At 40.2% G+C, this 14,880-nt stretch overlaps 1 protein-coding gene across 2 annotated transcripts; it reads left to right on the top strand.

Annotated features, from left to right (window-relative positions):
* Positions 1-3,975: 3,975 nt before the first annotated feature.
* Positions 3,976-14,045, top strand: MS4A2 (membrane spanning 4-domains A2). 2 transcript variants are annotated; one of them, XM_036110614.2, is made up of 7 exons: positions 3,976-4,148; positions 5,402-5,525; positions 6,053-6,187; positions 8,088-8,144; positions 8,690-8,845; positions 9,200-9,298; positions 10,178-14,045. In XM_036110614.2, exons 1-7 carry the CDS (start codon positions 4,090-4,092, stop codon positions 10,274-10,276), a joined length of 729 nt encoding a protein of 242 aa, XP_035966507.1. In that variant the 5' UTR covers positions 3,976-4,089; the 3' UTR covers positions 10,277-14,045. The 2 variants fall into 2 exon arrangements, with proteins under 2 accessions (XP_035966507.1, XP_035966508.1); XM_036110615.2 differs by lacking the exon at positions 6,053-6,187.
* The last annotated feature ends 835 nt before the right edge of the window (positions 14,046-14,880 follow it).

Here is a 14,880-nt window from a genome sequence, read left to right as displayed (position 1 = left end):
TCTGTCTCATGTCAATTTAATTCTTGGGCCAGCTGAAAGAAACTTTGAATGGTAGCATTTTTTTGGAACAGAGTACATGGGTGGGTCTCTAGTTTGAAAATGCTACTGACAACCCAGTAGAATTAATGCATAAAATTTACATTAAATCTAAAAATCATGTATTTTTCCCTTTATGGATTAAGAGAAATTATAAAACTTTCCAGAGAAAAACTGCATGACACATACAAATATTTGTAATTTTGTAAATAATTGTAAAATTACATTGGAATTGCCAAAATGAACTCTAGATGCTAGAAGAAAATGGAGGGAATGAGTCTGAGTGAAAGAATATTTTCCATTTCAAACGCTATACTTCTCTAGACTTCAATCAAGTACGGGGTTGTAAACAAGGAAATGTTCAGGCCAGCAAAACCTCAAAAACTCTTATCTCCCAGATACCCTTTCTCAGCATGTAACTGGAGATTGTGTTCTACTGGGACCACGAGAAAATAGAAATGGAGCTAGGGAGCCCGGAAGGGGGCGCTCTTGCACACATACCGTTCCCCGCTGCCTGCATTGCCCGCGGGAAGAAGGAAGATGATTAGTTTAGCAAGGGAGGATATTTTCACGTAAGAATTTTATCTCCTGCTTTTAAGAAAAAGAATAAAGATCTCTCCCAGCCCCAGCAACAACGCACTAACCACAGCTTGCAGCCAGTGAAAAATCGCCACAACCTCAAATCTTTGTTCTTCTCCGATGAACTTTTGTTCAAAACAACCCTTCCCAGTTTCCTTCTAAAACCTAGTAAAAGCTGACCTCCCCTTGTTTTTCGGACTCACCTACAGTTTGCCATACTTTGCTTGTCCCAAATTACGATTCTTCTGCTATTAGTGAATGAACTCATTTTGCTGGGAAAATAACTGGCCATTTTATTTTTCTGGTTAACATTTCCAATGTGCAAGAGTACACGAAGCAAGAGAAAAAAATGGGATCAGGGAAATAGAGAATCCAATATAAGACAGGGTAATGGGAAGTCCTACAACAACAGTGTGGCATGCTTAGAGGCAACCAGTTCAGACTGGAACAAGGGCAGACAGGTGATCCAGGAAAAATATGTGCTACCTCATTCTCCAGGGTTAGCAATGGGAAAAAGAGGGTTGACGGGCAATGTGTACAACACTCAGAAGGTATTGGAAGATAAAATTACATTTTCAAAAATAAGCTGATAAAGAATGGGAAATTATGCAAAGTTTTGGAATAATACTGAAAACAGTAAAAAATGATTTTGACCAAATGTTCCAATATAGTTATAGTAGGAGGGCAGGGGGAAAGGGAGAAGGGTTTAGGAAAGCTCATCATTCATAATAGAAACAGGAGTTAGTGTCTGCCTTTTGCCTATGAGTCTAGGTGTCTCTTATTCTCCCCACTGAGCAGATGTTTTTGGTCACAAGAGAACAAATATATTACACACATAATTTTCCCTGTTAAAGTGCCATTTGGGGAGCTAGAAGGGGTGTGAGCAGATAGAGAACAAACACGCGCAGGACCTTCGCAGTTGAGTGGTCCGGAAGCAGCGATGGCAGATCAGCTCCAATTTCAGGAAGGGCTCAAAGCAATTTTAAGTACCTGGGTTGTCTGGGTAAATCTTTTTCTTTGCATTTCTGAAGTCATGTAAATGAAGAGACAAAGGCTTTCGCTTTTAGATCCACCTGTCCGGTTTTGTGAACAATATTTTCTCATTTCCTTCCTTTTTATAACCCAACTTCCCATGGAACCTTGGTGTTTGGTGTCAGTTTCAGCCTTTCTGGGCCTCTTAAAGAGAGAGACAAAGCGACACAGAGAGACAGAGAAAACGAGGCTGTAATGATTCCTTTGGGAGTATCAGAAAATACCGCCTAAGAGATAACATCTTTCCATTTGTAACATGAAAATTGGTGCATATTTATTTTAAGTAAATTGAACATTCAGTTGGAGAAAACAATTGTTCAGGTGGGATCTGAAAGCAAATCTCTTCTGAGTTTGGAAGAATAAGTCCAGCGTGTACTGAGAGAAGAAACTGCTTGTGGAAAGAAGGTGTGCTGATGGAAAGCATGTGCAAATGCTGTGCTGGATGGCTATACACGCCCTGTGGTGCAGGAAATGATCACTCTATTATCTCTTTCTTTCTGACAGAAGCATGATTGAAACTCATCTTGATAATCTTGCCTCCACCAAAAAAAAAAAAAAAAGTCATATTGGCATATGTTTCAATGTTCACAATTGTGAAAGACAACACCACATGTTCTAAGGACTCAAATGTGGGTACAGGATTGGGTAAGCAGCTCAAGAGGGGTAGAAGAAGGTGCTGGTGAAACCAAGGTATGAAGCAAGTTGGGGGCCATAAGATATGTCTCAGTTTCTGGTTTGCATTTTGCAAGTTTCTATTGAAAATTCTCACAAAACAGTATCATGTCCAAACACCAAAGACCATCCTCCATTTGTTTCCTGTCTAAACCTCAAGCTTAATTTCTAATTATTTGCTGCACGCACAACGCGCTATGACATGCTCCCAGAAAACACCACCAACCGGCATTTCTTCAGGACTTTTGCCAGCAGATGTGGTCTCATTCTGCAGATGAAAACTCCTGAGGGCATGATTTTAAGTGCTGGCTCACATGATACTTTCTCAGGGAATCTCTTCCTTGAATTCTGCACACCCCTTAGCAGGTAGAATTGTTACATCTTCCTGTGTGTTCCAGCAGCGTCTGAAATATTAGTAACATGGCCTCATTTATCTCTGACCTACTCTTCTAGCTTGTGAGAGTGAGTAGGACAAGGGCTGGTACCATGGTATCCACCTCTGCATGCTCAGTGACAGAGAAGTCCCTTTTGGATGAATGTGTACATAAAGAAGTTTTATTCCTTAATTTCGATAACACATTGGTTCAGTCCACAAGTTCCCAACGACACGGTAGGAAGATGGCACATGGCTTAATACATTTTTGTCATGAAAGGTACGCTCATATATCTTTTAATGTGCTCTGTTCACACACATACCTTAGTTTCCTGGAGAATGAGGAGAAGTTTCATCACATCCCAGAGAGACAATACAGGTGACTAGAGGGGCAATTTGGAGTATCTTACAGTTTAAGGAAGAGCCACTCAGGGGTATGTCTATAATTAAACTGAAATAAAAGAATCCCAAATCTGTGAATCTCACCTGTGTATTTATTTTGCCATGTATTCATTTTTTTTTAGCTAGTTATGCTATTAAGATGAACACATCAGTTAAGCGCTGACCCTAATTTAGATACAGTGCTCCGTCCAGTGCTGCTTAGATCTACTCATAGGATTTGTTATCAAGTTCACACCCCTTGGTGCTTCATGGCCGCATCCTTGCCATCACAAAAATCAAAGCAGCAGAGAGTCTGTGTAATGTTTAGCAGCCAGGGAGTCTTAGCTCCCACACTCTATCAGGAGCGGCTCAGAGCATTCTTCCTGTCCAGTCTCTGAGCTCATCTGCTGCAGAGAGCCATATAAATCATGTCCAAAAGACAGGAAGAGAGAGAAAAAGACAATAAATATTGAAGTTAGAGACAAATCCAGAGATTCAGAGGCTAAGATACACTCACTAGTAGTGTTTCAGCCCTAGATTATGTGTGAAGCCCCCTATGCCTTAAACAAGGAAGACAGGTTTCCAGAGGTACCTTTGGGAAACTTCTGATACAGAAATGGTCAAGTAGAGAAAGCTCCAGAAAGGAAGAACATCTCTTTCTGTTCTGCAATTCTCTCTCACCTTCTCAATCTCCACTAAACTGTTTCATTTGTTGGTTCTGTAAATTGTGCTGGGCTCAGGCAGATTTATTCTCCAGGGGTCTCAAATGTCCGCATTTCATACCACTCTCTGTTCAGTCCTCAATTTTGTTCTTCGTTCTAAAAAACTAATAAACGAAAAACCCTATTGCTCTTAATCAGCTGGGAAACTTATCTGACAAATGAAGTATGAAGATAGTCATCAGTGTCATGAGCCAACCCATGTTAACTGCCCATGTGGAGCACACGCAGGAGGAAGCCCACCAACGCTCACCGTAACAACATTCCTCACTGGTGGACAGCTCAACTGATGAAGAAATGGACCCAGAAAATAGCAGAGCAGGTCTTGCTCTCCCAAACCCACAAGCACCCTCCAGGTAAGTACAAGCTACTATTTTTTTCCTATTCCCAGTGGGCCAGAGATAGTCACAGTGCTGGGGAGATGCCAGTTCATGGATTTAGGCACAGACCCATCTGGTTTAATTAATATATTGAGTATAGGGGCGCCTGGATGGCTCAGTCATTAAGCGTCTGACTTTGGCTCAGGTCATGATCCCAGGGTCTTGGGATCGAGCCCCGCATCGGGCTCCCTGCTCAGCGGGAAGCCTGCTTCTCCCTCTCCCACTTCCCCTGCTTGTGTTCCCTCTCTTGCTGTGTCTCTCTCTGTGAAATAAATAAATAAAATCTTAAAAAAAAAGAGTATAAAGAAGCTCTTTGCTATACTTTGCCAGTAGTTCTCTCTGGGTGATAGGGAGGAAGGTTTTTACTCAGCTTGTGACTGGAAATAACTTCAGTTTTTTTGGAGCAGGGGCTCATATTCTGGGATTGGGGTAGGGGAGTTCATACTATCGATTGAGATTTCTTGCCTCTGCATCTGATATATGTTAAGGGAAACTTTTCAACATGACCTGGGGCTCCTTATTGGTTATTCTTTGTGAACCTCAAGCTATGGGATCCTGCCCCACTGTTTAGAGGGGAAATATTCATGAGTGAGGTTGGTAGAGGTGCATGATTCAGTTTTCCTTTGCATACTGAAGACAAACATCTTATTAAGACTTCCCTTTTAAAGTGTTTAGGAGAGGCTGATGACAGAGCTTTGGGAATCAATATTGGATTGAATATCATTGCAAAATATTAAGCATATCCCAAAGTTTTAGAAGGGACAGTATTTCCAGTTAGCCTCCTCTGAGGATGACAGCAGGAATAGAGATTGAACTAACCCTTCGGAGCCGTTCCTTTCTGCGCAGGAAGTTGAGTGTGTCATTGACAAAATATATTCGGGTCCATTTCTGAGTTAAAAAGACTGAGAAACACATAGGTAAACGTGCCTGTTTTTATTTTTACTCATTAGCATAGATCACTGGGAAAGAACTTGGTGTGGTAACCCTGGATTAGGACTTGGTTCATTTTTTCTTCCATTTTGTTCATCTCCATCTGGCTAGACAGTGATCTTGGTCATCAACTTGGACCCTCTGAGCCTCAGCTTCTTACACATTTCAGTGAAGATTTTAATTGCAAGATCATTTTTGAAAAAATAAACAATCAAGATCCTCCCTTTCTGTCAGTTGAGAACTTTTCACGGAGAGAGAGAGAATTTTCTCATGGTTGAATTTCTGTTTAAACTTCACAGTGCACCTGAAATTGAACTTTCGGAAGTATCTCTCCATGAAAATCCCTTACTGGAGAAGGCTGCTTCATCCCCACCATGCCATACATGGCTGATATTTTTGAAGAGGGAGCTGGAATTTCTGGGGGTGAGTGAGCATCTTCCAACCTCAACCAGAGTAGGACTGGCTCTAGGAAAGAGTATTTGGGTGCATGAACAGTTTCCCCACTTGGATTCATGAGGCATGAGAAACCTGGCAGATGAAGAGGTGACACTGGGCCCAGTTGAGTAGAGAGAAGCATTTCCTCATGAAGACTAGGATAAGAATGGCAAATAGGATCTGCCAACTCTGGTCAGTTGCTGGTGGATTAATATCATTAACATCCTATTAATAATTTTTGTCTGCACTTCGATGGAAAGAACAATTATTGTTGTCCGCCATGACTATGTAAATAAAGGTACATGAGAAATGTATTGGTCATTCCTGCATTAGGTTATGCCTGTATCCATTCTTAGAGTGGCCTGATGATACTGGAAAATATTGCATTTGAATTCCATCTCAGGATTGCCTAAAACACCAAAACAATTTCTCATGTTTAGCCTCAATCATAAGGAATTTAATGAAATCTTGGGAAAATACCTTCTTATTCTATAGAACATATGCATTTTTTACAGGTAACACAAATTCTGGTTGGCTTGATATGTCTTTGTTTTGGAACAATTGTCTGCTCCGTGATCAATATTTCAGAATTTAAAGAAGACATTTTTTCGTCATTTAAAGCAGGCTACCCATTCTGGGGAGCAGTGTTTGTGAGTAAATAACTACAATTGCTTCTGAAATAACACTGCACATAGCTTTTCTCTTGTCTAGGTCAGGTCTAACCAATTATTTATTCCAGTATTTAGAGTGTATAAACATATTGCAGTTTACAAAGCACTTGGGTTAAACATGTTAGCACACTTTTATCAGATGAGAAACCTAAGATTGATAAAAGTTAAATGAATTGCCCAAGGGACATTTAGCTAATAAAAAATGAATCTAAACTTTCAGAATCCAATTCCAGAAAAATATCCCTAACACTATTTATCAATCAAGTTATCTTCATAAAGGCAGGGGGAAGTGACTGAGGAGGTGAGGAGAACAAGGTCAAACGAGGTCAAAGACATCTGATGAACTGCTACTATGTCCTAGAAACTCTTTTAGGTGCTTTCTCATTGTATCTCCTTTAATCATTGTACTGTTTCTAAACTAGATGACTGAATGAGACACAAAAATATATAGCTTTATTGATGTGTAATTGACATGCAATAAATTGCACATATTTAAAGTCTATAATTTGATACATTTTGACACCTGTGTACACCTGTGAAAACATTATCAGATCAATATAATGAACATATCCATCACCTCCAAAAACTTCCTTGCACCTCTTTGTAGTCCCTCCCTCTCTTCCTTCTCTTTCCATCCTTAAGCAATCACTGATCTGCTTTCCATCACTTTAGATGAGTTTGGATTTTCTAGGATTTTATATAAAGAGAATTATACAGCATCTTCTCTCTACACTCTGTCTTCCTTCACTCAGCATAATTATTTTTGATTAATCCATGCTGGTTTTTGTATCAACATTTCATTCACAAGGACATACTTTAACTCTAAACAATATCTCATTGGCTTGGCACTCTGCTAAATACTTAGGACTTATCAGGTCACTTACCTGTTCACGACTCTCCTTGAACCTCTGCCATATTTTATTTGACCCTTCTCTCTATTGTCCTTCATTCCATACACTTAGCTTATTAGGTGTCTCTCAACCCATCATACACTCTGAAACTTTGAAATTGTTTTGAATTTGTGCTATCGACTTATATTTTCAATAAATCTCCCATGTACAGTTTCGTAATTACTGTATGTCTATATGACATATGTCAGACTCGAGATATACATGCCACAAACACACGTTTCTTGCCCAAAGGAGCTGACACTCTAACACACAGGATGCCCATACAAACAAATAATTACAACAAATTAGAGTCATTTTATAACAGTCATGTAGCAGGTCTGCTGGACCTTGCTACTCTGAAAATAACCCATGGATTGTCAGGGTCAGCATCACCTGGGAGGCTGGTAGAAATGAAGAATCTCAAGCCCCCTCCAGGATCAACTAAATAAAAGTCTTCATTTTGAAACAGACCCATAAATACAGAGAACAAACTGGTGGTTGCCAGAGGGGAAGAGGTTGGGGCGATGGGCAAAATGGGTGAGGGGAGTGGGAGATGCAAGTTTCCAGTTATGCAATGAATAAGTCAAAATGATAAAAGACACAACATAGGAAATATAGTCAATGGTGTTGTAATAGCGTTGTATGGGGTCAGATGGTAACCACACTTGTGGTGAGCATGGCGTAATGGATAGACTTGTGGGATCACTATGCGGTACACCTGAAACTAATGTAACATTGTGTGTCAACTATACTTCAATTAAAAAAAAGGAATCTGTATTTTAACAAGACTGTCACATGATTCATATGCACATTTAACATTGAGAAGCACTCTATAGTAAATAAGAGTAAGAAAATAGTGAGCTTCTGGGGAATATTAATATATAGCTTTATAGAGCACCCACAACTTTACCTTATATTTGGAGGATTGGGCTGAAGGAGAAATAAAGGTCCAAGACTCACTGTGCTCTTCCCCCCTTCCTTTTGTACAGTTTGCTATTTCTGGATTTTTGCCATTTATGGCTGAAAAGAAACATGCTACTTATCTGGTGAGTTGCCATTCTGTCTTTATCCATCCTTGAGAAGATAAGAAAGATGGAATTTTAGGAGTCTTGAGAGAGGCGTGTCATCATATCCCATATTATGAGTGAACGTGGATATGTGGGTTTTTTTTTTCCAACCTATTATGTGTTGGATATAATCATTAAAAACATAATCATTAAAATATCAGCTGTCTTTTTTAGAAAACAATAAAGCATAATTACCTTGGCACTTGTTTAAAAAATATCCTCACACTGGACCTCGTCCTTGTAAGTACAATCACACGATCACATAGATGATTTGTTTCTGATCGAGGAGATTGTTTGAGGAGACATGATGTGTGTCCATGTGGGTCTTTCTGAACATAGTCCTAGCAAGAAGGTTATAGATGCTTATTAAACAATGAGTATGTTTCCAAGATTTCCTTGTTTTAATTTGCATTTTGAACCAATGCAAAGTTTACTGGGTGCAACCAGCCCTAAAAATGCAGACAGGTCTATTGAATGCACTAGCAGGTGGAGGCTCAGGTCTGAGTGTTGTCCTTCATCATCAGGTGTGGGGAACCCTGGGGGCCAACACTGTCAGCAGCATAGCTGCTGGGATAGGAATCTTCATCCTGACGGTCAACCTGAAGAGGAGCTCGGTTTATATCTACAACTGCCAGGAAGCTTACAGAGAGGACTTCTGCTTTATGGCTTGTTTTTCCACGGTATGTATTTCTTGTGGGAAGGCTAAGACCTGGGTCCCACTCTAAGTAAGAGCCCTCTTTTCCTTTTCCATGAACATCATCCTTTGCTGTAACCTCTATCCCATGATGTAGTGTTCTGGGGGTTCATGCACAGAGATGCTGGCTGCCACACCCTCCCCAGCTGAATTCTGCGAGGTTGGAGTCCCCTGCCTCGAACAATTTTGTGGCTTTCTCGTGTGTGTGTCACTTCACTGGGACTGATCATGTGGGGGTGGGGGATGAAATGGTGATGAAATCAGGGGCTGCTATAAAGGAACACACTTTCAGGGTATCTACCTTGTGACTCTACTTGTCTTGTTGCTTATTGTTTGACAGGAAATCGTGGCAATGATCTTGTTTCTCACCATTCTGGGATTTTGCAGTGCTGTGTCCCTCATAATCTATGGGGTTGGAGAAGTAGTCCAAGGGAACAAGGTAGGTAGAGGCCTGATACTCAATCCTGAATGACAAGCTGAAGAATTTGAGTTTCATCACTTAAAAATACGGCTTGGATTTCACGGAACATTTCGCCCAGAAAATTTTTTGTCCATGTTTCAGTATTTTGGCTTCCAAATCTCTTACTTTAAAATCACAATTTCCACTCACCAGAGCACAAATCTCATGGTATAGCCCCATGAATGAGGATTAGAAAAGTGGAATCTTCATAATTTTAGAAAATGCAGATATGCTTCTAAGTGTGTTGAGCACGAGAGACAAATATGCAGGTAGCCTATGATGGAAACCCTCAGGCATCTGGGCTTATTTTCTCTTCCAGAATAGTTCCCTTATATTTGTTCCTGCTCTCTCCTTTTTCTTGGCTTTTACCTTCATCCTTGCTCGGAAGCCTCAGTTTTCTTTCCTTCCTAATTCACGGCAACCAGCTGCATTTCCACTTGCCTTACCCATCCATTATACCTTTGATGTATGAAAAAGAATCAGCAATACTTGAAGTGTATACACTTATTCAAATCTTCCAGATGATACACACTCTTTCCATCTGTCCACTTGCCTGAAGCATTCAAGTCCGGTGGCCTTTTTATTGCTTTCCTCCAAAGATAAATAAGACAGCAGATATACCCAAGCTCAGACACATAATAGTCTCACCAACTTGTTATTGACGGACATAATTTCTTCTGGGCCCACTGGCCCGCCAGACTGGCTTGGTTTGTTGGAGATGGAGGGAATAATTATGGTGTAATGAGGGAGAGTATGAGACTCAGAAAGACAAAAAGAGATGAGCTAGGTCTCTCAAATGAGTCGTCTAGTGATGGAAAATTCCTGGTGACTGATATTAAATCATTTTTCCCTCATCAGATTGCAGAAGATCGTCTTTATGAAGAATTAAACATATATTCACCAATTTACAGTGAGTTGGAAGACAAAGTGGAGGCATCTTCTCCCGCTGATTCGTAAGAATCATGTCTTCAGAACATTCTGACTCACAGCAAAGGGTCTAGAACAAAATCTTTGTTTAAGGGGCTACCGGCAAAATTTCGATTCTGTCTATGATCTGCCAGTTTTACATTAGGATTTATTCTCCAGAGGGTAATATTCTGTCTGTTGTTTCTGTTCACCTAAACTGCCCCCCCCCCCCCCCGCCGGCCCATTGTGGATATGTGATAGACTCCTATTTTTCTTGTTTTCCATTGCTGTCTCGTACAGCAACTTTTGTGGGAAGTCAACATGTAATCAGCAAGCATTTGCTTTGTGCCTATAACCGAGCAAATAGAGGAAACAAGTGGAAGGTTGGTTGAGCGCTGAGTTAAACTTTGACAGTTTTGGAACACCTGGGTGCCTCAGTCGGTTAAGTGTCAGACTCGATTTTGGCTCAGGTTATGATGTCATGAGGCGTGGGATCAAGCCCCATGTCCGGCTCCTCGCTCAGTAGGGAGTCTGCTTGTGATTCTCTCTCTCTCCCTCTCCCTCTGTCCCATTTCCCACTCCTTCTCTCTCTCAATCTAATAAATAAATAAATAAAATCTAAAAAAAGAAAAACCTTTGACAGTTTGATCATGTTTGGCTCTTAGCCCTTTTCAGAGTTCAAAAGAGCTACACATGTGCATGATATATGGCCCCCTACTGGACTATAAGCATCTAGAGGACAAAGCCTGTGCAGGAAACATATACTGAGGACAAATTAGGTGTTTGAAATTCCCCACACTTGTGTCTTTCACCTCGTGTTTCCCAGTTTCCCTCATCATGGGAGCTCAAAGTGTATTTACGAAGTGAATGGGTGAACATTCTGGGAGGGTATCCCACGAGGTCAGGTGAGAAGTAGAGTAGACAAGGAGAAAGAAATTACTCTGAAGTGAATTTGGAGGTGATAAGGAGACCAAATTGGCAGATATTTAGCATTAGGAGGATAGTCAGATGGAGATTTGAATAGAATCCTGCAGGTTTGTGTTAGTCATTTTGGTGGATGTTTATCCTATCAGCTTAGCAATGGACGCTTCCTGTTTATGTGTGATCTTATATGGAGAATCCAACATGGAATGTTGAAGGATCATCAATCTTATAAAATGCATTGGAATCCCAAGCCTATTGCTTATTAGTTGTGGCAAGTTATTTAATTTTTTTACTTGATCTGGCTTTTCTCATCTGTGAAATTAAGTTATTAGGAATAATTTACCTGCCAGGATATTGGAAATAATTTACCTGCCAGGATTTGTTGTGGGAACACACACACACACACACACACACACACACACACACACACACTAAATTAAGACTAACTTTAATGGCCCCACTCTCTCATTTCACTTCAACTTTCTCTTTAATATGCTCCGTGCTTGACCATCTCACATCAGCACCCTGGCTTGAAATGTTCTGCCCTCTCTTTTGTGCTTGCTTGAATTTCTTCTTTCTTCAATCTCTTCCTTAAATCCCAGGTCATTCTTTAGGGTTTTCTAGTCAAGATTGTTCTTCTCTCTGGAAGATGAATTTTTCAAACCAAATACACACACACACACAACTTACACTAAATGTAACTTTCCACATGCATACATTTTACATCCCCTTAATGATAATTTTTTCAAAGACACAAAGTCTCATAAAAATCTGTATTATTTCCTGAATCACCAGCACATTCACTGACATAATTTGTTCAATAATGTTTGCAGATTGATGAGTGGGCAGTGGGGAGTTTTACTAAGTTGCTCAGTATCTGGTGAGGTGGGTGGGTGAAAACAGGAAAACCATACATGGAAAGATCATTTAATGAGGAATGTGAAATGAAAATAAATTAATGAAGACCTGAGCTAAAAGGGAGTTAGTGGGAATGGAGAAAAATGGTCATATCTAAAACACTGAGTGAAAGAGAAATTGGTAGATCTTGTTAACAAGTTGAATTGAAGGATAAAGTTAGACAAGCCATTGGTCAAAGGAGGACACCTGCTAAGGTTGAAAGAACTGATAGGAAGTCAGAAATACGAATTATTGAGAGAGGAGCACAGATAGACCTAAATTAAGCTCATTCTCAGACTTTCATTTTTAGGTGACCAAAGAGAAATGCAATGGAGAGGCCTGACAGTGTCCAATACAGAGTTTTGGGAAAGATGAAATTTGGTGTCATTATGAGAGAGCTCATTATTAAATGAAGCAGTTTAACACTCTGAATTATTTTGAGATCAAAGGGAAGCCAAGTTAACCTTCACACACCTATAATCACAGGGAAAAAAAGAGGAAAAACAAACCTAGGGTAGAAGTTATGAGAATTATCAGAAAAGTGCACTGTGAAGCAGTAGACAGCGGGCAGCTCCAAGTAGAGAAAAGTCCAATAAAGAGAGAATAACTCACCATCAGAGACACAGCATCTCTAGCATGGGCAAGAGAAAAGTCTACAAGAGAAGTCTTGCCCCCAGCGCGGGTGAGAGAGAAGTCTGCCTCCAGGGGAGGCATGGAGATGGGGCAGAGCCAACAGCAACGGTGAATGAATGGCAGAGGTGCAGAGAAATTCGAACCAGGGCATGGTGGTAAGTAAGTGAATAAAACATTTGCAGAGGCATTTAGTAAGAGACTATGTGATATGAGAAGTCAGAAAAAAGATGGCGGGTAGCAAGTCATGAAGAAAAGTAAGCAAAATGTTTATGTTGCTGTTGCTGTTTTTGTTATTAAAAGGAGGAAAAAGTAGTTCACATCTTAGGGTAAGCAGACAAGTTCCTGTGGAAAGCCTGAAAAATCATCTTGGGGTAATATTCACAAGTCATTAATAAAATAATTATGTTTTATGTACTTAGAGTGCCAAAATTAGAAAGCGACAGGAAGATATTAACTCCCCCAGACTATGAAAGTGATCGCATAACCACACACTTGGTATGCTTATCTAACCCAGTACCTCAGGTTTTCTACTTTCATTTTTCTTTTTCTTCCTTCCTTCCTTTTTTTTTTTTTAGATTTTTAAAAATTTATTTATTTGACAGAGAGAGAGGGAGAGAGACCACAAGCCGGGGAGCAGCAGGTAGAGGGAGAGGGAGAGGCAGGCTCCCTGTTGAGCAGAGAGCCCAACACCCAGGACCCTGGGATCATGACCTGAGCCAAAGGCAGATCCTTAACTGACTGAGCCACCTAGGTGCCGTTCTACTTTCATTTTTCTGAAATAAAATTATGTTTCTCAAAATTTGATAGCAGCATAAAAATATACCCTTTCACTGTGTTGCTGCTAAGCGATATTCCCATTCTGGATCACATCACTTTTGTGGCATATACATTCCCATCAAACTCCTAAGGCTGGTCTACTAGGACCTCTAGTAATGCATCCAGGTTATCTTTACAACGGTACCATACATTAGCACTCTTTCTCCCACTCAATTCATATTTTAACCAAATTGTTGACTATATCTTTCCTGGATACACAACACAATTTTTGTCTTATTCTGAGAGCTGTCCTGCCCCTGCCTGCCTTTTATCACGTGCCCACTTCAGGCATACACTGAGCACAGAACTGGCCTGTTCTTCACACATGCATTGCTTCAAATTAACTTTCTAAAAATTTCAACTTAAAGGTCATCTTCTCCATGAAGACTGCCTGATAGCACACCTGTTCATCCAGCCTTCATTTCTTGCTCCGTAACCACTTTACCCCATGATGCAGTATATGATCATTTATTGTTTGTGTACTTGTGATCTTCTTGATGTAGCCTCAATTACTAGTATTTGTGAAATAAACTGGAATACTTTAAGTTGATTTCCTGTCTGTGTTTGTGTTTGTGTATGAGGGTAAGGGTCTGACCAAGAGTAACAGAGAATCAAAGCATCAATTCAGTGATGCCCAGGACCAAGAACAGTTTGTGGAGTCCTCCTTTTTGATCAATGTTTTATCAAATGGAGCAATCTATAAATAATCCTCTAGACAGAAAACAGTTTTAAGAGCAATTGTCAGCCACCTCTTGCCAATAAATGATGGGATAAAGTGTAAAAGAAACTGTGATCATCAATCTCATTTCACAAGTTGGTTCTGACCCTAATTTATTTGCTGTGTTATGTAAACTCAGAACAATCTTCTCCCTTTGTGGACCTCAGGTTCTCTGAAAATGAGCAGAAAGTTCTTGAAAATGCAACAGAAGATTTCCAACTGATCTTTCTGTTTCCATATTCCGTGCTTTTGGTAATCACAATGATTAACCTTATGGTTGGGATAGCAACAGCAATCAGAGCTAGTTGATGCTGGTTGATGTATGGCCCTAGTAAGGCACCTGGGACAATAGTATTTGTTCTAACCTCCTCTGACAAAAGCAAACCAAAGGTTTCTTTCTGAAAATTGTCATAGAGATAAAATTTCCCAAATAATTCCTATTCTATGAAGTTTGAGTCCACCTACAAAAACACTGATTAAATAGGGTACTGTATTCATAAATTCAGCTTGATGTAGAGTGTTGAGGTGAACTTATATATGCAAGAGTGTGTAAATCCATTGATAGCCACTGTGTTTCATGAGCATTTTCCTCCCCTGGAAAACCTCTACTCGCTGCGCAGTTAGTGTGCTCAATGTCTCCCAAACAACTTCTCTCTGGGACACCTGC

This window comes from Halichoerus grypus, chromosome 11 (assembly GCF_964656455.1).
Source record: "Halichoerus grypus chromosome 11, mHalGry1.hap1.1, whole genome shotgun sequence".
Classification (NCBI taxonomy): domain Eukaryota; kingdom Metazoa; phylum Chordata; class Mammalia; order Carnivora; family Phocidae; genus Halichoerus; species Halichoerus grypus.
This window is presented reverse-complemented; position numbering and strand designations above follow the sequence as displayed.